At 43.1% G+C, this 23,990-nt stretch overlaps 1 protein-coding gene and 1 long non-coding RNA gene across 2 annotated transcripts in view; one reads left to right on the top strand and one right to left on the bottom strand.

Annotated features, from left to right (window-relative positions):
• Nucleotides 1–6,745: 6,745 nt before the first annotated feature.
• On the bottom strand, nucleotides 6,746–9,130 carry LOC138820276 (uncharacterized). The gene is made up of 3 exons (XR_011369807.1): nucleotides 9,066–9,130; nucleotides 7,570–7,684; nucleotides 6,746–6,960 (listed from the first exon to the last, which is right to left on the bottom strand). It is a non-coding gene; the product is annotated as an uncharacterized lncRNA (long non-coding RNA).
• Nucleotides 9,131–9,392: 262 nt separating this feature from the next.
• LOC138820277 (ribonucleoprotein PTB-binding 2-like) overlaps nucleotides 9,393–23,990 on the top strand; it is a 74,444-nt gene continuing 59,846 nt past the window's right edge. The window contains exon 1 of the mRNA XM_070011971.1: nucleotides 9,393–9,608. Within this exon, the coding sequence (XP_069868072.1) occupies nucleotides 9,393–9,608 (216 nt within the window). The remainder of the gene's footprint in view (nucleotides 9,609–23,990) is intronic.

Below are 23,990 nucleotides of genomic sequence, written 5' to 3'. Positions count from 1 at the left end.
GGTTTAAAAATGTGCTTGAATGCCAGTTTTTGGTATAGGTTCAGAAGCATGTTGTAGAAATGGGCCAGGGGTCAAGGACTAAAAGGACAGTACTGAAGGAGATTAAGATGGCAGAACAAATCTGGGGAATGAATGCACACCAAAGTTTGCTGAGAATTTTGTGTATCAAAATATTAAAAGTGGTTTATCTCAAGTTCTACAAGAAAAAAAGACACCAAGAATAAAAATGAAATGAGTAGAACATTTGCAGAGGTAAAAGTCTGTGAAGGATAAGGTGTCGGGACCGGGGTGGGCAGGAATAGGAAGGGACACATAACACAGGCTTGTTCCCAGGAAAACAAGAGAGGGAAGGAAAGGAGAGCCTTGTGGAGGAGAGTCCTGGACTGCAGCACAGTCAGGCTAATTAAGACAGGTGCCTTAACAGGAAGTGCTCGTTAGAAATAACCCAGCTCTAGTACCCTAGCTGAGCTCAGCCATTGTCTGAGAGCACACCAGTTACAGCATAAATGCAGTAGCTGGGCAGGTCTTTGGAAGAGAGGCTTGACTAGCACACTTACATGGCTCTAGGCGCTTCCCTTCCTAAGAGGAAACTTCAACGAGAAAGTTTAGCAGAACAAACCACATCCAAGGTGCTGCAGCTGATCTCAGAACTATAGCTGGAATCCACTGTCTTTTCCTCTACTGTCCTTTCTACATTGCCATCACTCTCAGCAATCACCGTGGTGATTCCTGGTATCTGTATGACCAAACCTTCATTCTTGAGGCCGTGATTCCTTGGTAATTCTATCTTCTCAGGCTTATATGTCCACACATATGTCTTCATGGTTATAATTGGACAATAGCATACAAAAGGTGTCTAGGTAGAATCACATTTTGAATAGCCTTACTTTCTTCTGCTGTCTCAGATCAATTATCCTAAGTAAGATGATGACTTATTTTCCACAGGCCAATGGATACAAGAAACCACAAATGCTCAGGGCTTGGCCATAGGTTATGTTTACATGACACCTATGTCACCTGGCTTGGGTATACTCTGTTGGGGTTAAGAGCATTACCTTGCCCCAACCTCAGAGCTGTGAAGTCAGGAAGCAAAAGTCCTTTAGTAAGTGATTGGAAGTGATGGTATGTGGGCCACAGAAATGTCACCTTTACCCAGAGGTATTCTCACATGTTCTTTCATTTGAAACTCAGAGCCAGACAGAGATCGCTGATTTACTGCATATACTATGTTCTGAGTAATATTACTCTATTGGCTCAGAGCTCTGATTTCAGTCAATTATTTTTAATACTTTATCAGGCTTGTTTCTTTGGGATGGGTGAGAGATGACTGTATTTTGTGTAAGAGCCCAATTTGAATGGATACCCTGATCCAATATCATGTTAAATGGGACCAGGCCTATGAGTCAGGCCTTCTATAAACCCTTGGACAGAAGAGCTAGCTGAGGGTTTTCAAGGAGAAAAGACAAGTCCATACCTAGAATAAATATCTCTCCTTATGAGGCTAAACCACTGGACATTTCAGGAAAGAAAAGCTGGATAACATCATGGCTTTTTGTCCTCTCATGGGAAACTATGCGGTCCCCAATATTGTAATATTCTGGGTAAATGCCCAAGAATGGAATGGCTGGATCACAGGGTAGGTCTATGGTTAGGTTTTTGAGGAATCTTCAAACTGCCCTTCTAGAGTGGTTGTACTAGTTTACATTGCCACCAACAGTGTAGTAATGTTTCTTTTTTCTCACATCTTTACCAGCATTTGTTATTGTTTGCATTCCCGAAATTGGCCAGTTGTACTGGGGTGAGATGGAATCTAATGTTGTTTGGATTTGCATTTCCTTTATGGCCAGGGATGTTGAGCATTTCCTTGTGTATTTGTTGGCCATTCTTATGCCTTCTTCTGAAAAGGAGAGAGAGAGAGAGAGAGAGAGAGAGAGAGAGAGAGAGAGAGAGAGAGAGAGAGAGAGAGAGAGAGAGAGAGAGAGAGAGAGAGAGAGAGAGAGAGCTTTTGAGAAGAATTTGGCCTTAGTTGACATGATTGTGGAAAGTAGATGGGCCCAGAATCTGAAGAGCAAGGGCGGCAGTCTAGACTCAGGAAGAAGTTCTAGTTTAAGTTCAAAGGTAGTTCACTGGTGAACCAGGAAGAGTACATATTGCAGCTAAGTCAGAAGGAAATCTACTAGAAGAATTCTTTCTTGCTCAGGGGAAGCCAGCTTTTTGTTCTATCTAGGATTTCAGCTAATTGGATTGAATCCACCCACATTATGGATGGCAATCTGTTTTACTTAATTAAAGTCCCCTGATTTGAAGTCCCTTGATTTAAATCTCATGTAAAAATACCCTCACAGACACATCCAGAATAATATTTGACCAAGTGCTTGGCCATTGTGACCTAGCCAAGTTGATACATAAAGATAATCATCACAGTGATACTAATATGTGCCATCATTTCTGGGACATAATAGTATGGTTAATTTACTGTCTTGGCTCAGGAAGTGCTACTTTCAGTGGCTTCTTCTTGGCCTTCCCAAAATGATGGATCTTACTTCATGAGCAAAGGATATGAAAGAACCAAATTGCCATGGAAGACAATCCTCCCTTTTCACTAAGGATAGGTGAAATGACTAGCTGGATTCGTGGACAGTGGTTGACACATCAAATCTTTGAGGTTCGGTGTCAGCTCAGACAGTTGTTTTAAAGCTCTCAGTATGGTTATCCCCCGCTTCCCAGTTTACAGTCACATGACTAAAAGGCAGGACTGAGGAACTCATTCCTATTGGTCCCTGTGGCCTTGCAGGGTTCTTCTTCCTCAGAACACAGCCATTTCTCAGTCACCGAGTTCTAGATCTGAAAATTTCCTCAGATGCAGGAAGTGAACAATGAATCCCGAGATGTTATTAGGGTAACCAACTTCACCCTCTAATAATTTATATTAAATAAAACTCTCACTAGTTGTTCTATTCCCATTAACCATTTTTATTTCCTTTCGTCATTCGCTCTCTGTATCTCTGTCTGTCTGTCTCTCATTCTGTATATCTGTCTTTCTTGGTGGCATTAGGATTTGAACTCAGGAATTCATGTTTGCTAAGCAGGTGCTCTACCACTTCAGCCATGTCTCTAGTCCTTCTACAAACCATTTTTTACATCTTGTAGATCATGACCCTTTGACAGTGACTCCAAAATTGTTGGTGTTACAGGTAGTGGCTGCCACTGGTGGTTAAGCATTGTTACCTGGCCTCATCATTCCTAATGCTATTTGTGAACCCAGCTTGGTGACAACGTGAGCCCTGCCCTGAAGAAGGACCATCATCATGATGCTGAATCCCCTCCCCAGTGCTCTTCTGATTGCCTTGGAGAATGGTGTGTTCTCTGGGCCATGCAGTGGACATAATCCTCTGGTGGGCCTTCTGGCCGCACATTAGGAATTTACTGCAGAACCTTCTATATTCCTTCCTCTGCCCTCTGACACTTCTCTTAGTATAGGCTGTCACTTTGTCTGGGCACCTAAGAGCTGTTAAACAATATGTAGGCCTCCTCAAGGGAAAAGTGTCCTTGCAATGCTGTTAAAATCTCATGATCCAAGTTAAACAGGCTCCAAGTGTCTCATATTCTGCCTTTTTTAATTTCATTATTTCTCAGGTTCAAATCCCTCTGTAGGTAATCAATAGAACTTTGAAGTAACAACCCTCATTCCTATAGTCATTGTTCTCCCCATACCTCTGAAATACCTAAATATTTACTCTAAAAACATGGAAGGCTAGAGGCATGGCTAAGTAGAAGAGCACTTACCTAGTAAGTGCAAGGCCCTCAGTTCAAACACTTGTACTGCCAGAACACAACCACACAAAATTTGTTCTCTTCTATCAGGATGTATTCCAGGTCCTCAGCAGTGAAATCTTCAGCAATGGTGTGACCACCTTGTGCTAGGAAGTATTCAGTCACCTCTCAGAATGAGGTCCTCCTTGTCAGCAAAGCATGAGTAAACAATACTCAAACCTAATTACAATGCCTTTGTTCTTGGACCATTTTTTTCTTATCACTTATGTCAGTTTACATCCTCTTGGTAATGGACATCAAGCCACACTTAGGTGTTACAAAGAATTTTTTGGAATGGGTGGGAAGAGACTCAACCCACAGAGCAGAGGTGACACTTGTGAAAGAAAAGAAGGAAGGACAGATGAGGTAGGAAAAGCCCAGGCTGCAGAGCTGCTTGAAGAAAAGTCCTGGCTGCATGACTGGCAAAGACTGCTCTTTACAGGAATCTGTGTCAGGCAGAAATGAACCAGCTGTGGTACCCTATGTATACAGGCATTGCTTGGCAGTGCTGTGGGGGTAGGGAGAGGAGGAGGATGACCTTGGAATGTATGCTGCACATTTGGAGATACAGCCACTAGCTAGAGGCTGGTAGTCAACAACACTTCATACAGCACGCTGTCTTGGAGTGAGATCTGAGTACAACACCTCCACAATCGAGTATAAATGCAGAGGCAGAAAGAAAAGAAGCCAAGGCTAGGAGGCCAAGTGGAAAATGGAATGAAAGCCAGCCAAGAAGCATTTTGGGTAATACACAAAGGCATGCAATTAGAAGGGAAGAATAAGTTCTGGTGTTCCTATTGCACAGGAGGGTAGCTAGAGTTAACAAGAATTTGTACTGTATATTTAAAAAAAAACCTAAAAGAAAGTTGTTTGAATGTTCTCACTACAAAGGCCTGATAAATATCATTTGATTATTATACAATGTGTATATGCATCAAAATACTGTGTAACCCCTAACTGTACATTTTATGTGTCAATTTAAAATATAAAGAAAAATAAGCAAGGGCATGTGCAAATGTCACCATTATTTCCTTAAATATGGGTTTGTTTAGTGGACTGGTTTCATGTCACAGTTGACATGAATGAGCCTCTGGGACAAGAGATGTCTATTGAAGAGAATTGGTGGAGGCTGGCATGGTAGCTTATGCCTGTAATACCAGCACTAAGGAGCCTGATGCAGAAGGTTCCAGGCTATGGTAGGGAGTTCTAGGCTAGCACTGGCTATCTAGTAATACCCTCATCTCACAAATTTAAAAGAAAGAGAATCTTGACAGGTATGTCTCAAGAAGGGAATAGCCAATGTGTCATTGCAGCAGAGAGGAGTGACAGAATGCTCACCAAAGACACACTGAGACATTTTGCTTTCTTGACTTTGTGTTGTTATTTTGTTTTGTTTTTGTGTTCGTCGTGGGACTTGAACTCAGGGTCTGGGCACTGACCCTGAGGTTTTTTGTTTTTGTTTTTGTTTTTGTTTTTGTTTTTGGTCCAGTTGTGGGGCCTGAACTCTGGGCCTGGGCACTGTCCCTCAGATCTTCAGCTCAAGGCTGTGCCCTACCACTTGAGCCACAGTGCCACTTCTGGCTTTTTTCTTTTTGCTTATGTGGTGCTGAGGAATCGAACCCAGGGCCTCAGGCATGCAAGGCAAGCGCTCTACCACTAAGCCAGCTTCCCTGCCCCTGACCCTGAGTTTTTATGCTCAAGGCTAGTGCTCTACTTTGAGCCACAGCACCACTTATTTACATGACTTTTTGAAGCCATTTTTTCCTCCTGATGATTTCCAAACTTTTTTCCTTTTTTTCTGATTAAAAAAAATTTTTTTTTTGCTGGTATGATATGGAATGCAAGGTCAACAGCAGAAAGCAGTCAAGGGTAAATTGGTTCCATTTGTGGTCCAAAAAGAAAGTCAAAAAATACAAGCAAAGTCAATGAAGACACAGAAGCAAGGAGGTGATACACCAGCAGCTAGCATGGGAAGCGGAAATGGTTCCCTAGGGTCCTCTTCATGGACTTCTCTTTCATTCTGCACACTCAGCCAGAGTAAAAGTTCGTTTTTACTACCAAGTTTTCCTACAATTTCTCAAGTGTCTTCTGGGTACTCTTAGCTATGTGTCCTTCAATCTTCGAAGCTCAGATGCCTAAATTGAGCCTGGTAGCTGTAACTCTTATTATTGCCTCTTCTAATTGTGGCATCACCACCCACTTCCCTTCACATTGCAAACCATACCATTCTCTTTGTTGACATTCAATATGCCCCCAAGAGCTCTAAAGATAATTCATAAGCATTCATTATCATCATCGTCATTATGACTGTCTTTTATCTAGCCCTTCAGCTGAGCACTGGACTAAGTCCTTCCATATGTATTACCTTGCTAAATCCTCCTTGTATCCTTTAATTATTTATAACCTTATGGGTGCTGCTATTATTCCTGTTTTAGAGATGGAGTGTCTGAGGCTCCGCATATTTAAGTATTCTCGCATGCTTTAAATAGTTGCTCCAGTTACACAAAATTGAATCCAGGTAATTCGACTCTGGATCCTGTTCTCTTGCTGCTATATTTTGCTGTTTCTCAGCTCGACTGCGTTTTTCTCAGAATAGCCTCACAAATCCAGCTCTTTCTCTGGCTATATAGTTACATAAGATTATATACCTGAGCTCCAAACGTGGATGGATTTACTTTGGAACCCTGGGGCCTGCTGTGCGCCTTTGGACGAGGTAGATGACCTTCTCTACTTGTGGTCCCACATTGGCAAAAAGGTACTTTCTAGCTACATTATAGTTCAACTACAGGGGTCCAAATAAAATTGTATACACACACACACAGAATAAAAGCTATGTAAAGCTTTACATACTTTATTGTTCTCATTGTTAATATTCTACTCTAGTATGAAAGCGCAAATGTTTTCACTTTGTTTCACTAGATTTCTGACTGGTCACTGACACAACACCTGGTAAATTAATTTTCTCCATTCTTGCCAGAATTATTTTTCAAAAAGCTAAAACGGATCGTGCCACGTTCCTGCTGGAAAGCCTCTGATGTCACTTTCCTCATTGGGATTGCCTTTGAAGCCACACAAGGGTATTCGGTTATAATGGAATCAACGGCTTAAAAGAAGAATGACATCTGCTGCTGTCTTCTCTTTTCTGTCCTGTTCCCAATAGAAGCAGGGTTTTCAAAAACATCAAACTCATTCCTTTTGATGCCTTTGGGTCTCTTTGTGTTTCCCATTTCAGTACTTGCCCCATTTCATCTAGAAAACTCTTATTTGTGTTTCAAGATCCAACTTCCCAGGATAGTGTCCCTACCATCAAAATCCAGCTTCCTGCTGTGCTGCTGAGCACATTACTAATAGTATTTATCATACTAAACTTGCAATTATGGAATTGCAATTATTTTCCCCAGGGAAAATAATTCTGAATAAGAATTAATGTACTGTGTCTGCTACACTGTAGATACATCATATAGATTGAAGTTGAATATTTATGTGGAATGAATTACTAAAACTATACAGTTCTTACTGTCTATAAATTATTGCCACATACTTATTTTTTAATCACATTATCATGATATATAACTCTAAGATTGTTTGGATACAAGATGTTATTATTATTAGACTTCTTCAACACCCGCCCCCAATTTGGAAAGCTTTAAAAATACACAAAACCAAACACCCATAGTTTTTTTTTTAATAAAGGCTTAAGTGAGCACATGGTTCATATTTTAAGAACAATGTAATTATATAGATCATGATAATTACCTGTGGGTATTTGGTAAGTGTGTAGCAACCTGATAATGGGACTTCCCCTCAGATTCAGATTAGAGTGTTCCTCAGTTTGCTGGAGAGGCTGCTAGTTAGAGATTCAGCCTGAAACCTGAAATGAAAGGAACTCTGGAATTACAGTAGCCTTCCCAAGTCTTTGTAATTCCTACCCCTCTTCCCACCCCACCCCACTTTTTTTTTTAATGTGGCAACAACAATCAATTAAGCTTTAGAATTTCAGGATCAGTAGTCTATTATTTCTCCAAATTCCTCAAAAGACCACTGAACAAGAATAACAAGGAAGGATGGTTGATTTGAACACCAGAGCAGTGTTTATCAAAATGCAGGTGCTAATTCATTACTGGCACATAAAACCAATTGTGCCCTCAGAGCAGTTTTTTTTTTAAATGGACACCTGATTCATTCACTAGACATGGCTTCATATAACATTGTCAATTTTTTTTTAAACAGCTGAGGAAAGGCTTTAAGCAAAAGCAACATCACTAAAGTTAGATTCAGATCACTGTTGTCTGAGGCTGATCCTGAAATTCTGTTTGCATAGTAATTATCACATCTAATTATAGTTATTACATAATTTTCCTAATGAGGCTGAGCCCCTATCACGAGGAAACTTACTATTTGTGTATTTTTAGACCCTATCTATATATTGTCTAGGACATAATTGACATTTAATAAGTGTTTCTCCAGAAGAGTACTCATTTGGGTAAATACATGTTCTGAGACTGAATGAATGACTCAAGTTACAGCGTACTTGAAGGCTATTCTTGCTTCTTGCTCACTTCGAAAAATAATCTTTTCTTTTCGAAGTCTAGGAGTTCTACGGAACGAACTATCACGGCATTGAGATTACGCAAATACAGGGATTACAGGTGTGCCCACCACACTCGGCCTGCAGGTCCCTCTGGGTTGATTTGAGCAGGTGCCAAAGGCTCTTTGATCTTGACTTTCTTTGCCTAGGTAGTTTTACAATATAATTCTCCCAAGTTCTAACCGAAACAATTTTGTCCCAAGCAGGGTTGTTCATTGTTCCACCGTCGGCCCCAGATCCCCTCCAACCTGGGGGTGCTGGTTTCAGCATTGCTTCCCAAGTTTTCCTGTCTTAGCAACTCAACTGTTGGACAAAGAGCGAGGGACCAGGGCCAGTGGGATGCACAGGCGTTCCCACACGCCCAGTTTTAACAGTCCCCAGGCTGCAGGGAAGCGCCCCCCCCCCCCCGGTTCTTCCCAGGGTTTGGAACGTGTGCATCCGCACCTGCCACCCCGGTGCTCACCCGGTGCGGGAATACCGGGAGGGAGGGCGCGCGGGGTGGGGGGGCGCGGATCGGGGGTGGGAAGGGGGACGAGCTGCAGGAACAAAGGTCCGGAGTTCGAGTCCCGGAGCCAAGCGGCGTAGGGGCCACATCCAGGAAGCCCTGGGCGTTCCCCGGAGCCTGGCACGGAGGGAGGCCGCCGCCCGCGGGGAGCCCACTCACCTGCGCCCCTCGCCGGCCCAGCCGGCGGCGCGCGGCGCGCAGGTGGCGGGTGGCGGCGTCCCGGGCGGCCGGAGGGGGCTCGGGCGGGCGGGGAGGGGGCGCTGGGGCCGCGCGGCGGGGGGCGCGCGCGGGCCCGCGGGGCGGCTCCTCAGGTTTCCTCGCCCCCGCCCGGCGCCGCGCGCGCGGCGCCGCCTCCGCCCTCGCGCCCTCCCCCTCGGCGGCGGGGCCCTCCGTGCGGCCGCGGCCCGCCTCGCCCCCGCCCGGGCCTCCTCGCGCTTTCTCTCCGCTCCCCCTCGAGCCTCGAGGAGTCCGCGGGGCCGGGGGAAGATGGCGGCGGCGGCGGCGGCGGGAGACGGCGGCGGCGGCGGTCGGGGGGGCGCGGGCCCGGGCGGCGTGGCGGGGCTGGGGTCGGGCTCTTCCTCCGAGACGCCCCCCGCGCTGCACCCCGACGAGGTGGCCGCGCGGCTGCAGCGGATGCGGCGGGAACTGAGCAACCGCAGGAAAATCCTGGTGAAAAACCTGCCCCCGGACAGCGGCTGCCAGGTACCGGGGGGTCGGGGGGGGGGCGAGGGGCGCACGTTCTGGGGGGGCCGGCCGCAAGGGGGAGGGGCGATCCGGGCCGCGCAGCCCTCCCCCACCTCATCGGATGGGGAGGGAAACTGAGGCTCGCGTGGCCCAAGGTCACGGGGCCGGGAAGCCGGGGAGGCTGCGTGGAACGGTGGCCCGCGCCCTCCGGCCCGTCCAGCCCACCGCGCGCCGGAGGAGGGGAAGGGAGAGGATGTGGGGTGTGCCGCTCCGATTTGGGGGACTGAGGCTCCCCCCAGCCACCCCCCCTCCCAAGGGACGGCGGGTGTGGGGGGGTCCCGGGGACCCGGAGGCGCCCCGCGGAGGGTGGGGTCGCGGCCCCCTGGCTGCAGAAGGGCTCCGCCAAGTTTGAAGCAAGTTTGTCTCCCGGGTTGGCAAAGGCCCCAGGACCGAGGCTCTTCGCGCTCGGTGCGGCCGCCCCGCGGCCGACCCCTGCCCAGCCCCGGACCCCCGAGGGTTGGTGCCTCAGTTCACCTCCCGGCACCCAACTGTTGCTTTAGGATCAGACACTCTTAGGCGATCTGTGTGTGCATTTGGTAGTTTTCTGATTGCAAAAGTTACATGCCAGAAAGTAGAGCTCGGAAACAAAGGTTAAGGGAAAAAGAGGAATAACTCATTTCAGAGACGTAGGAAAACCACTGCTAGTTAACCTCTCAGCGTGGTACGCGTCTCGATCCATAGGCACTTTGTTGTAGCAAATGCATGAGGTCTTTTTAATTGTCCAGATGTTCACATATTAAATATGTATATGTGTGTGTATGTATGTATGTGGGTGTCCTCGTGGTTAGGGATTTCTGTGTATTCATGCAGGACTGAATGCATGGAATTGTAAGCAGGGCTGGCTGTTGACACTTGCAGGGTGAGTCTTCTTTGGGACCCATAAACCGTGAGACCTATGTCCCATTATCGTGTTGTTAGAACTTACAAAGCTGGCCATAAAGAGGAACATCTAACTTCATAACTCATATGTGCATGGGGCCATTTTTGGGGGGGGGGGAGGATGCAAACAAAAACATTCAGTTAATGTTGTTCTTCTCATCTGTGCCACCAAGTCCCCTTCCCATCGGTCAGATGTTTTGTGTTGCTACCTGTGAGGATACCTGGATGGTTTGTTTGCTTGTTTATTTCTGTTTGAAGCAACTTTCCCCTGCCCATGCAAATAGCCTGGGTGCTGGGGGTGGGGGGCAGTGAGACGTAGAGAAGCAGATGGCATTTCTAAGACACCAACTAAAGCAACAAAGCCCAGTGTGTGGATAATCTAGGGAAGGAAAATGGAGAAGTGTCTGGACTTCTATTGTAGAATGCCAACTATTCTTGTTAAAACATTTCCATGCATTAGTTCTCAAATCGATTTGGAGGCAACATTCGAGTCGGTTCTATTCTTATTTTCTGTTGGTATTTTGTCAAATGAGGTAGAGAGCATATCAGTGTCATATCCAAAGAACAAATTAATTACACCTAGGATTGGTGATGGAGATAGCCTTTCTGAAAACTATAGGTGTGGCATGGGTTTTGAGTCTTCCTCTGCTATAAAGTTACCTTTAGCCTAAATCTTAGCATGTTCTCTAAGGTGGCAAGCATAAACTAGCAAATAAAATTGTTGCAAGTTCTGCATCTAGATGAGCTATTACTGCCAACTCAAGTGTACATGATTCTTATGCATTTAAACACTTGCACCAGGTTTTCTGAGAGGCAAAGAAAAAAAAAGTTGCTAAGAACTACACCTGTTTCCAGGCTTGTGTTAGTATTTAACTTTTCTATAAGAATTCCCATGGTGAAAAGCTCTTAGTATTTCTGATATGTAGTTTTAAAATCAAACAGATCAATGTTAGTTTCCATACAAGGTTTACTTGAGTAAATCCTCAACATCCCTCTCCCGCCCCCCCCCCAACCTCTTCAGAGTTACATTATTTTTACTAGTTTGTTGGTCTGTGTTACGTAAGTAACTAAAACAAGCTAAAGTATTTTAACCTCTAAAAGCCATGAAAAGACAGTCTTTTCTTTAGATTATTTTAGTTGGGAATTGTGTTTTTATTGGTTCAGTAAAATGAAAATTTCCTTCCTTCCTTCCTGCCCTTCCCCCCCATCCACCGTGCTAATAGGTTTTTGAACTCAGATGTCCTACCACTTCAACTATGCCTTCAGCCTCTTTTTCTCTTTCATTTTTCTTGTAATGTCTCAGATTATGGCTAGGGCTAGCCTCTGACTGTCATCCTCCTACCTGTGCTTCCTGCATAGTGTTTGCAAATTGATATCACCATGCCTGGGTTAGTAGTTAGGATAAGGTCTCTTTTTGCCCAAGCTGATCTCACACCGCCATCCTCCTAATCTCTGCCATCCAGTGGCTGGGATTACAGGTGTATGCCACCACACATGACTTCATCATCTTTTTTCCAAGTAATATTTTCTTGAGTATGTCCTGGATGATCTCTTCTGGTCCTATCTCTTACTGTCGTTAACAATTCTAATGTCTGTGGGGTTTTCACTTTAGTTTTAGTAATTTTGCTGTCAATTTGCTAATGGAGGTTTCACTGTATTTTGTTAGCTCTATAAAATGATTAATTTTGCTCAATTATTAAATAATCAGATGCTTGAGATACTCTCGTTTCCAAAAAGAGAGACTGTGTTGCTTTCTTTTATTTTTGCCCATGTTGGGACTTGAACTCAGGGCCTGGGTGCTGTCCCTGAGCCTCCTTGTGCTTGAGGCTAGCACTCTACCACTTGAGCCACAGAGCCACTTCTGGCTTTCTCTGAGTAATTTATTGGAGATAAGAGCCTCAGGGCCTTTCCTGCCTGGGCTGGCTTTGAGCTGCCATCCTCAGATCTCAGCCTCCTCAGTAGCTAGGATTATAGGTGTGAGCCACTGGCACTTGGTTTGTATTGTTTACGTTTGTTTATTTTTATTTTATGTAGTTGTACAAAGGGGTTTTAATCAACAAGAATATGAGTAGTATGATTAATATGATCATCCCTTCTATCATCTTTCCAATCTTTCCCAGTCCTATGCAAACCCTTATATGTCATTTTTTATTTTTGAATAACACACTAAGAGTCAACAACAGTCATAACTACAGTTCTCTACCTGTGTAGTTAGGGCCCCAGAACAACTTCTGATTGGTAACTGATTAGTAAGAGCATAATAATTTATTCTTAATATTTTGAAAACATGGTTTTCCATTTTTATTTTATTTTGGTGCCCATACTAGGGCTTGAGTTCAGGGCCTGGGCACTGTACCTGAACTTGTACTGTTCAACACTGATGCTCTATCACTTGAGCCACACCTCTACTTCTAGCTTTTTGCTGGTTAATTAGAGATAAGAATCTCACAGACTTTTCCTGCCTGGGCTAGCTTCAAACCAGAATCATCAGATCTTAGCCTCCTGAGTAGGTAGGATTACAGGAATGAACCACTGGCATCTGGTTTGGTATTTCCTTTTTAAAAGTAGTTTTCATAAATCAAAGTTTGTTTTATTTCTGGTACAGCATTTTACAATAGTATCCCACAACCTGGTAGTTTCTGTGACTAAAATGCACACTGAAAATATTATTTTTTTAGTGAGCACTGTAGAGGTACCTGTATCAAATACCTTATAGAAATGTGCACTTTGAAAGAGTGAAGCCCTTCATTTTAATATTTTCTCCAAAGTGTTCTCATTGCTGTGCATTCACTAAGCCTCTCAAGCTGTTAGTGACCTTCCTGGCCTCTCTTGTTTTCAGAGCCTGGCCCCATTTCAGGGTTGTTGATTTAGTGTGTGTGTGTGTGTTTGTTTGTTTGTTTTGTTTGTTTGTTTTGAATCTCTTGCTCTGACTAGCACATTTTCTCTTTGTCACCTATCATTGTCTTTCATGGTCCTGCTTTAGAGGCTTTGATCAGGTTATCTTCCTGCTTAAAACAACAAAAGCAAACAAAACCACCTCTTGGCTTCACGTTCCCAAGATTGCATCTCACACATTTGCAGAAATGATTTTTAGTAGTAAGAAATAGTGGGTCATCACACTAAAGCTACCAGCACGACTATGTTTATTGCAGCATTATTTACCATAGCTAAGATATGGAACCAACCCAGATGCCCCTCAGTAGATGAATGGATCAAGAAAATGTGGTGTATATATATATATATATATATATATATATATATATATATATATATATATATATATACAATGGAATTCTATGCCTCCATCAGAAAGAATGACATTGCCCCATTTGTTAGGAAATGGAAAGACTTGGAAAAAATTATAAGTGAAGTAAGCCAGGCCCAAGGAAACATAGGTCCCATGATTTCCCTTATTTGCAATAACTAGTATATGTCTGAGTCAAGCAGAAAAGTTCAGATAAATTGATGTTAGGGAAATAAACCCCAAGATAAGTATTCAAATGTTTTTTTTTTCTTTTTTTTTTTTTGAGTCCGGTCGTGGGGCCTGAACTCTGGGCCTGGGCGCTGTCCCTCAGCTCTTCAGCTCAAGGCTAGCGCTCTACCACTTGAGCCACAGCGCCACTTCTGGCTTTTTTTCTTTTTGCTTATGTGGTGCTGAGGAATCGAACCCAGGGCCTCATGCATGCAAGGCAAGCACTCTACCACTGGGCCACCTTCCCAGCCCTGTTTTTTTTTTCTTTCATGCAATTATTTCTAACATATTTATAAGATGATTTCTTTGTTGCTTTGTTGCTTTGTATGTCCCTCCCCCACGATATAACCCCTGCTTTCACTATATTTGATGTTGGTATAATTTGTGAAGGGGAAGAGAAAAAACAAATAGTTTAAATAGGGATACAGGTGGACCCACTGCAACAATGAGATGTACAAGTCGTTATGTCGAAAAATGAATTTTACAACTTTGGTGGGAGGGGGGAGGAGTGGGTAGGGGGGCAGGGGGATGGGAAGGGATGGGAAGGAGAAACAAAGGAGGCTACAATGCTTGATAAGAAATGTACTCATTATCTTGCCCATGTAATTGTAACCCCTCTCTACAGTATTTTCACAATTAAAAAAAAAAAGAAAAACAAAAAGAAATAGTGGGTCTGAATTCGACTCATATAAGAGTGAGGTTGCCATGAAGTTTGCTGTCTGTCTGAAAAGCTCATACACATTTTGTATTATACCAGGAGTACTGAATTGGATTTCTTTCCCTCAACTTCATCCATAGGCAAGATGTACTATATTCTTCCTATGAATTCCTATACTCCTGTGATGCCAGAGGTCCTCAGACAGGAGCATGGAAAGCAGGGCATCACGGGATGGGCATTTAAGGCCTCTGGGCTTTTGGGGAGGGGATTTCCTACCTGTCCTGCACTAGATTATAGTCTAGCTGCATCAGGCTACCTGGATTGCCAGACACTTAATGCTACTGTGGATTGAACAGATGTATAGTTATGTCTTTCAATGTTTACATTTTAGAATGTAACTATTTAGTGATAACATCTAAAATTATATGTGAACAAATACTTTCTAAGAAAAACTAGTGTTGTGAACACTAGTTAGAATAGTTGTGTGCATGCATGTGTGTGTGTGTGTGTGTGTCTGTCTGTCTGTCTGTCTTATGTGCAGTCTTTTGTAACTTTGAGTCTAGAATTTTGGTTAAAGTATTAGGTACTTAGGGTACAAGTCACCCTTTCTTAATCTGTTTGTTGTTGCACTTTACTATATTCTAACTTGCTTCTCTTCCAGAATCATTGTTGTTAGAGTTTCGGACGAGGGTCGGGCGGTCGGGGAATGGGCATTTACTTCCTGTGCGCATTCAGTGATTATCACAGGGCTTATGTGTGTTCATGGTTGTTTTGTTGTGTTATTTGCTTGAAATCCTGAGAGACCTGATTGTGAGTGCTGAGATCTAGCATCCAGGACCAGCAGCAGAGGAAAGAAAGCATGGTCTTACATGAAGAAATGTTCAACATCCCTAGCCATAAAAGAAATGCAAATCAAAACAACATTGAGATATCACCTCACTCCAGTTAGAACGGCAAAAATCAAGAACTCTAACAAAAACAGATGCTGGAGGGGATGTGGACAGAAAGGAACCTTACTTCATTGTTGGTGGGAATGTAAACTTGTTCAACCACTTTGGAAAGCAGTATGGAGGTTCCTCAAAAGACTTCACATAGATCTCCCCTATGACCCAGCAATCCCACTTTTGGGCATTTACCCAAATGTTTACAAACAAGACCACACTAAAGCTACCAGCACAACTATGTTTATTGCAGCATTATTTACCATAGCTAAGATCTGGAACCAACCCAGATGCCCCTCAGTAGATGAATGGATCAAGAAAATGTGGTATATATACACAATGGAATTCTATGCCTCCATCAGAAAGAATGACATTGCCCCATTTGTTAGGAAATGGAAAAACTTGGAAAAAATTATATTAAGTGAAGTAAGCCAGGTCCAAAGAAACATAGGTCCCATGGTTTCCCTTATTTGTAATATCTAGTATATGTATGAGTCAAGCGGAAAAGGTCAGATAATGTGATGTCAGGAAAATGAACCCTTAGATGTGTATTTTAATGTTTTTTTTCTTTCATGCATGTGTTTCTAACGCATTTATAAGATTATCTCTTTGTTGCTTTGTATGTCCCTCCCCCACAGTATAACCCCTGCTTTCACTATATTTGATGTCAGTATAACTTGTGGAGGAGATGGGGAAAAACCAGTTGTTTAAGGATACAGGTGGACCTGTTGCAACAATGAGAAGTACAAGTTGTCATGTCCAAAACAAGCTTTACAACGTTGGTGCGGGGGGGGGGGGGGGGGCGGGGAAGGGGGGGAAGAAGGATTGGGATTGGGGGGGAGGGGGGAGGCTGGGAAGGGATGTGAAGGGTAAACAAAGGAGGAGGCTGCAATGCTTGGTAAGAAATGTACGCATTATCCTGCCCATGTAATTGTAACTCCTCTGTACAGTATGTTCACAAATAAAATAAAATTAAATTAAAAAAAAAAAGAAAGCATGGTCTTCTTTCCATGTGAATACTAGAAACTTCTATTTCAAGGTGATGAGAATCTTGATGATTACTTAACAGAGATCCATTTGAAATAGAATATCATCAACTAAGCACTTTTTAGACTCAAAATCCACCAAATACAGGGAACTCTGATTGAGCTTAGCTTTAAAAGCTACTTATTGTTTGTTTTTTAAAAACTAAAATCACAAAGTATATGAGAATTTTGCATATATTTTGTGTACTCCAACTGTGGTATACTAAAAATACACTTTTTTCTTTTTTGAGTTTTAGCTTAGGGCCTTGAGCTCAGTCCTTTTTTAAAAAAATTACTTTATTGTTGTTTTAGAGATGATATGCAGTGGGTTACCTTAACACATTAGGTAATAAGTCCATTTCCTTCCATTTGCATAGTACCATCTGTTCCCTTCTTCTCTCCCATTCCCTCCTTCCCATCTCTGCCCACATATTGCGTGCTTCACTTTCATCCATGTCCAGTGCAGCCAATAGGCTTCACTACTCTACTTTTTCACTGATTCTGAGCCCTCCCCCACCTTCCCTGAGATGTGCACATGTATACACCATATATAAGGTAAGGAATACAGAGTCATCAGAAAACAAAAAGATTCCTTATCTTTGGAGTTTGTCTCAGTATGTATATTATTTTATATACATATGAAGAGGCACTTAGGTATTGGCTTTTGTGATTCTCTCCTGAAACTATCCTCTTTTGGTCTCCCTATGAGTGTCTAGAATCCTGTATAATTTGTCATATCCTGTTGTGTTTTAAATCTAACTTCCGTAGATCAAGGAGAACATGCGCCATTTGTCTCTCTGGTCTTGGCTTACCTCACATAACATGATTTGTTCTAGTTCCATCCATTTCCATGCAAATGACATTATTCTGTTCTTTCTAATGGCTGTTTAAAATTCCTTACATAGGTGCCACGGTTTTGGGATCCATTCATCTATTGTGGAGCATCTGGGTTGTTTACATATCTTGACTATTGTGAATAGTGTGGCAGTGAACATGGATGTGCAGGTGTCCTTGTCACATCTTGGCTTATGATGCTCAGAGTAGATATGCTTAGGTGTGCTATGGTTGGGTTGTAGGGACGGTCTATGTTTAGTTTTTTTGAGGAACATCCAGACTGCTTTCCAGAATGGTTGTACTAGTTTACATTCCCATAAGCAGTGCTGTAGGGTTCCTTTATCTCCACATCCCTGCCAGCATTTGTTGTTGTTGTCAGAATTCAGAATATTGGCCAGTCTACCTGGGATAAGATGGTATCTCAGGGTTGTCTTGATTTGCATTTTCTTTATTTGTCTTGTTTTTAGTTATTTTCAGGTAGAGTCATCCTACCTAGGGCCTCTAATGTAGCTGGGATGAGAAGTAGACACCAACATGACTGGCTTGTTAGTTAAGATGAAGTCTCAATAACTTTATACCTCAGACTGATCCTCTTGCTCTTCTGCTACTGAATACTTGGGATTATTTTATTTTGCTTGTTTTCCTTAACAATTTATTCAATAATTATGGCTTCTTTGAAAAATAGAACTATTATTTACTACTCCTTCCTGACAGTATTAAGATGTTTTCTCATTTTGAAATTATTGTTTCTTCAAGAATACATTGTACTTCCAAACGTACAAAAAGGTATGCCACTGCGTTTCCAAAAGTTAGTATAGGTATGTTTCTTAACAGTTGTCTAGTACATTTTCATTTCTAATGTAATTAAGCAGAATTGAATTATGGATTCTGCCTGTTTCCTCTTTCTTTCTTTCTTTCTTTCTTTCTTTCTTTCTTTCTTTCTTTCTTTCTTTCTTCCTTTCTTTCTTCCTTTCTTTCTTTTTTCCTTTCTTTCTTTTATTGGTCATGGGGCTTGAACTCTGGGCCTGGGTGCTGTCCCTCAGCAATTCAGCTCAGGGCTTGCTCTACCACTTGAGCCACAGCATGCCACAGCATGCCACTTCTGGTTTTCTGGTGGTTAATTGGAGATAAGAGTCTCAAGGACTTTCCTGCCCAGGCTGGCTTTGAACCAAGATCCTCAGATCTCAGCTAGGTGTGAGCCACCAGCGCCTGGCTCATTACACTATTTCTAAAGTAATAAGGACTTTGGTAGCTGCTGGAGAAATGCACTACTGCCTCCCTAAGTTGTAGTCTTGGCAGGATTTCCAGAAAAGTGTTGTTGGAAATGCTCCCTCCATTCTAGAAGCAGTAGTGTACTTTGTGGTTAGCATCACAATGCTGTGCGTTAATTCCTGGCCCAAGAAGGCTCACACAATCCACACACTGTTTTTTTCAGCTAATGAGTGGGACTCAACATAGAAATGAGTCTTTAGAGTTGTAACCTCTTTTCCATAGAAAGAATATGGTGGTGTTTAGTTTTTGCAGGTTAGCATTCTAACGTCTATTGAAATTATGATTGCTTCTGAAAGTAAGATTACACTAATCACAGGTGACCAGCATCTAATCAGCTTTGTGGAAGCCCAGACTCCCTCCGGCTTCCTGGCCTTGGTAGGCACACCCATGTCACAACAGAACTCAAGGAAGAAGGAATTAAAGGGAATTAATTCTTAAATCAGACTCAGAAGATTAGGGATGCATTAAATGAAATTGAGTCTGATGGAAGACTTGCTGTGAAAAGGGGTCCCTATCACTATCCCAAGTCTTCTCCCCTGGTTGGCTTTGGCCAGAGTCACCATGGAGCTCAGCAGTCAGAGAGTGAGACTGGAGTTGTGTCCACCCAGCTCCCCGCTGCAGGCTTACTGCTTCCTTTGTCAAAGGTCAAAGTTCCATCCATTAAGCTCTGTTCCACTAAGCTCTTCTGGGTTATCAAACCGCTCCCCTTGTCTCCTTAAGCCCATGAGCTAAAGGGAATTGTGGGTAGCCAGTAGATTTAAACTTTGAACTGTCTCTCTGATGACTTTCTTGCTGGCACCCAGATACTGTCACCCACCCAATCTCCTTTCTTCCTCCACCTTTCTTAATAGCAACCCATTTTCCCTAAGGACTTACCTTCCCTGGTTATTTAGCATCTCTATGATTTGGGTGAATTTTCCTCTCTGTTTGCCTGAGGAGTTGGTTTAAAAATGGGCAGTACTGGCCCTGAGCCAGTCGGCATGTGGTGGTGCCCAGGCCACAGGAATTGTGCAGCCTAGGGTAATATAGAACAGAGACGCCCAGGAATTTTGTTTGGTTGCTAAGATAAATGATTCCCCCCTCTCTGGATATGAATGCAAACACACACAGCCCTGGTTGCAGCAAGTACCCAAAAGAGGACTGGCTGGGGTGGGGGTGACTGTGAGAAGCTGGCTGGAGTTACAGCCTATTCAGCTTAGCCGCCTCTGGAACTTGTCTACCCAAGCCCCTGGTTCCCTTATTGTCTCATTTAAGTCAGGTCTTATGTATCCTACGTAATAAAGGACTGTAGTAAAAATATATAACCACTGGGCATGGTGGCTCATACCTGTAATCCTTGGGCTCAGGAAGTAGAGGTAGGAGGGTTAAGAGTTTGAGAACATCCTGGTTTTTGTATATTGGGACTCTTTTTTAACAGAACAAAACAAAAGAGATAAATATGTACTCTCAGTATTGGAAGGAAGGTAGAACATTTTCATTCAAGAGTGCATTGTAGCACATTTGAAACACCCTATACTATACTATACTATACTATACTATATTATACTATAAGGTGTCCTCTTCATCAATTTTCTGTGTTATAAATGTCTTAGTAATATTGACTATATAAAATATTTCCTTAAAATTTAAATTCTTGACCCAGCATCTACCCAGCAACACAGAACCTGTACTGTTTTCTTCTCTGACTTACAATGTAAGATCTTGCAAATCACTAGTTTTTTTTTTTTTGTTTGTTTGTTTATTTGCGTCCGGTCGTGGGGCCTGAACTCTGGGCCTGGGCGCTGTCCCTCAGCTCTTCAGCTCAAGGCTAGCACTCTACCACTTGAGCCACAGCGCCACTTCCAGCTTTTTCTGCTTGTGTGGTGCTGAGGAATCGAACCCAGGGCCTCATGCATGCAAGGCAAGCGCTCTACCACTGAGCCACCTTCCTCTGTTTGGAACTGGGGATGGCAAGAGGTATGGGCATGGGCAGGCAGGTGCCAGGACACCCTTTAGAAGGATTGTGCTAGGCCTTGGCCCTGCTGCTGCCCTCCCCTTATAAGTAGGTTTGGAGTACACAGGCATTGGGAAACCTTGTATCTATGCTCCTCTGCTGCTAGAGACCCAAGGCCCAAGTAGTCTAGCCCCTCTACCACCCACTACACTCATGCTGCTCTTACTCTAATCATCATCATCATCATCATCATCATCATCATCATCATCATCATCATCATCATCATCATCGTCTTAGTTTTTTTTGTCAAGCATTGTACTTAGAGCTTTGTGTATATTTAATTCTCATTAAAGCTGTATAATCAGAGTTTCTTACTCCTACTTTATTCATAGGGAAGCAGAAACTAAAAATTAACACTGACACATTCCAAGGATCATTTGGCTAATTAGTGGTAGAGAACTAATGTGTGTGTGATTTCAAAGCTCAGGTTCTTAGCTCATGCTGCTTTATACCTGCAGTTCCTCCCTGCCCATGCTGTACTGTTAAGTGATGAAAGGGCAGAGACCATGTCCTGTTTACCTTTGTGTCACTAGTGTTTAACCTAGAACCTGACATGTGGTTCCAAGAGAGATGTGGCACACCTACTTCGTTCTGAAGTGCTGCTCTTCTGTTCATACGCCTGATGGGTGGCAGGCTCTCAGCACTGCTTTGTGGATGAATACTTTTTGCAGTGTAAGCCTGTGTTAGTTTTCGGCTTTGAGCTCATCCATTCACCTACAATCAGTCAGCTAACTGTCTGTAGCCTTGGGCGCTGTTAAACCTCTCACCAGAAAAGTGCTAGTATTCATAGGGACACCAAAATCCGCACATAAGTTCAAGAGTTTGGGATCCTTTGCAGATCTCACTAGAGGGTCACAGACCCTGGATTGAAAAGCGCTCTTGCAGGACAATGGAATTCTGATCACCACTTCAGGACATCATGAGTGTAGACCACATGAGCAGACCCAAAGCACTGCTTTTTTTTTTTTTTAAGAAATTATTATACTGAAAGTCTCATAGGTAGCTGAGGCTTGCTCTCTATTTGAAATCTGTCTCAGTCTCCTGACTGCAAAGATTATAGCAGTCAGCCTCAAAGTTTCAAAGCTGTGTGTGTGTGTGTGTGTGTGTGTTGGGAGGGGGTGCCTGGCATTTGAATGCAGAGGCTTGCACTTGATAAGCAAGAGTGGTACCACTTGCTTGCTATGTATTACTATTATTATTTGTTTTTTTTTTCCGGATAGAGTCTTGTGTTCTTCCCTGGGCTAGCCTGGGACCTTGAATCTCCTACCTATGGCCTCTAGTAAAGCTGGCATAACAGATTGATGCCTCTCCACCCAGATTATTTGTTGAAAGGGAGATCTTGCTAACTTTTGCTCCTGCTGACCCCTATAGTTCTCTCAATCTCAACCTCCTAAGGAACTGGGATTATAAAGATGAGCCACAGTACCCTGGCCCTCAAAGCTGCTTCTTGAGAGAAGTTTTCATAAGAAACTTTTGCACATGTGGATGATGCTCCATCTAGACGGTAGTATAAACTAGGCACCTTCATTTCCAAGATATGTTGTTTCTTGCCACACAGGAATTGAAGACTGACCCTTCAAGTTCTGGGTCTGGCAGGTAGTGCTTGCCAGTGACTCAGGATCATGAGTTCACGGCCAGCCTGGGTTATATTGGGAGACCCTGACTCAAACACACAAATAAGTTACTTAGGAATTAGCTCTTAGGTGAAAATGTTAGACTGAAACCTTACAGAAGAACATTGCTGAGAGCAGTAGCAGAGCAAGTGCAGGGAAAGACATCCTGATAAACACCATGTTCTCAGTATTCTAAGCAAGGAACAATAGTGACAAAATCAGAGCCCCAAAGCTCTAAGCAAACAAAACCGATTTTCAAAGAGTTACAGTGTAATATTTCATTTAAAGGATGTTTCCCTTTAAAACATTAAGAACAGTATCCATTGTGCCATCTGGTTTTCTTCACACTATTTCTTGGAAAAAAAGTTTCTCTCACCTCCAAAGCTTAGCCAGTCACATTGTGCTTTGTGTTGTTTTTATTCACCATAATTGCCTGTATTTTGTGAACCTAATTCCCTCTGCCCTGGGTCTGCGCATTTTCTTTGGGTATTTGAAGCTTCCTTTGAAATCTTTATTTCTGTTCCATTCTCACCTCCCTACCCGAACTCTATCCACCCTATCCTGCCCCAACTCTATTGTCCCTACCCACCTACCTCCACTCTGTCCAACCTATCCCTACCCACTCTACCCGCCCTACCCCCCACACTACCCTCCCTACCCATACTCCATTGTACCGGCTCCTTCTGCCTACAATGGGTGAGAGGTGCTGTTAGTCATCAGCTTGCCTTTCTTTTCTGAACTTTAGAACGTCAGTTATCCTACCAGTTTAACCACTTTCTTGGATTCCAAATTGGTCTCCACTTCCCTGACTTGTTAAGGTTCTTTTTTGCAACCTGAACTAAAAGTACTTGCTGTAAACAAGAGCATGTGAATCTCAAAAGCTTTGAGTTTTAAAGCAATTTAGTCTTTAGATGGTTATAGTAAAGGCTTACCACCCACCATGTACATCTTGATCAGAGGCACCTTTCCACCATTCTCCCCCCGCCCTTCTCAGTCACATCAAGTTTCTTACTTTAATTTTTACATATATACATTGAGTAGTGTGACTTCGCCCTCCCCCCCCTCCATCCCATTTTCTTTTCCATTTAGGAAGCTTTAACTTTTGAAAGCATTTCAAATATACCAGGCATGGTCAGTACAGCTCAGAGAATTTTTCTTTCCCTGAACTGTTTGAGCACACAGATAGGATGTGGTCACCTTGAAGACAGCCATTGCCACTTCTTGACAGAGGTAGTTCTTGTTTGTTTTATTTTTGTGCCAGTATTGGAATTGAACTCGGGGCTTCATGCTCTCATTTGGCTTCTTTGCTCAAGGCTGGCACTCTACCACTTGAGCGTTATGTTGTGAGGGCTGTTAGGCGATTCGGAGGTCTGGGAGGATCAAGCCGTGCGCTCACACAGACCTGGGCGGTGGCTTCTTGATGAAGCAAAGAGACAGAGGACACAAGATGACTGAGGCTGTTGCTGGCATAACACACGTAGGTAACACACACCAGTAACCCCTTTTTATAAGTGCAAAGAATGATTAAAAGTGCAGTAACTAAATAACTATGTTAGCAGTAACATAGTTATTTGCTATTATTAGCAAATATCAAGGGCCATACAAAATTACATATGCTACACTTTTATGTGGGGGAGATGCAGGCATATTTAC

The sequence above is a fragment of the Dipodomys merriami genome, unplaced genomic scaffold (genome assembly GCF_024711535.1).
Source record: "Dipodomys merriami isolate MVZ:Mamm:240054 unplaced genomic scaffold, mDipMer1.0.p SCAF_850, whole genome shotgun sequence".
Lineage (NCBI taxonomy): Eukaryota > Metazoa > Chordata > Mammalia > Rodentia > Heteromyidae > Dipodomys > Dipodomys merriami.
This window is presented reverse-complemented; position numbering and strand designations above follow the sequence as displayed.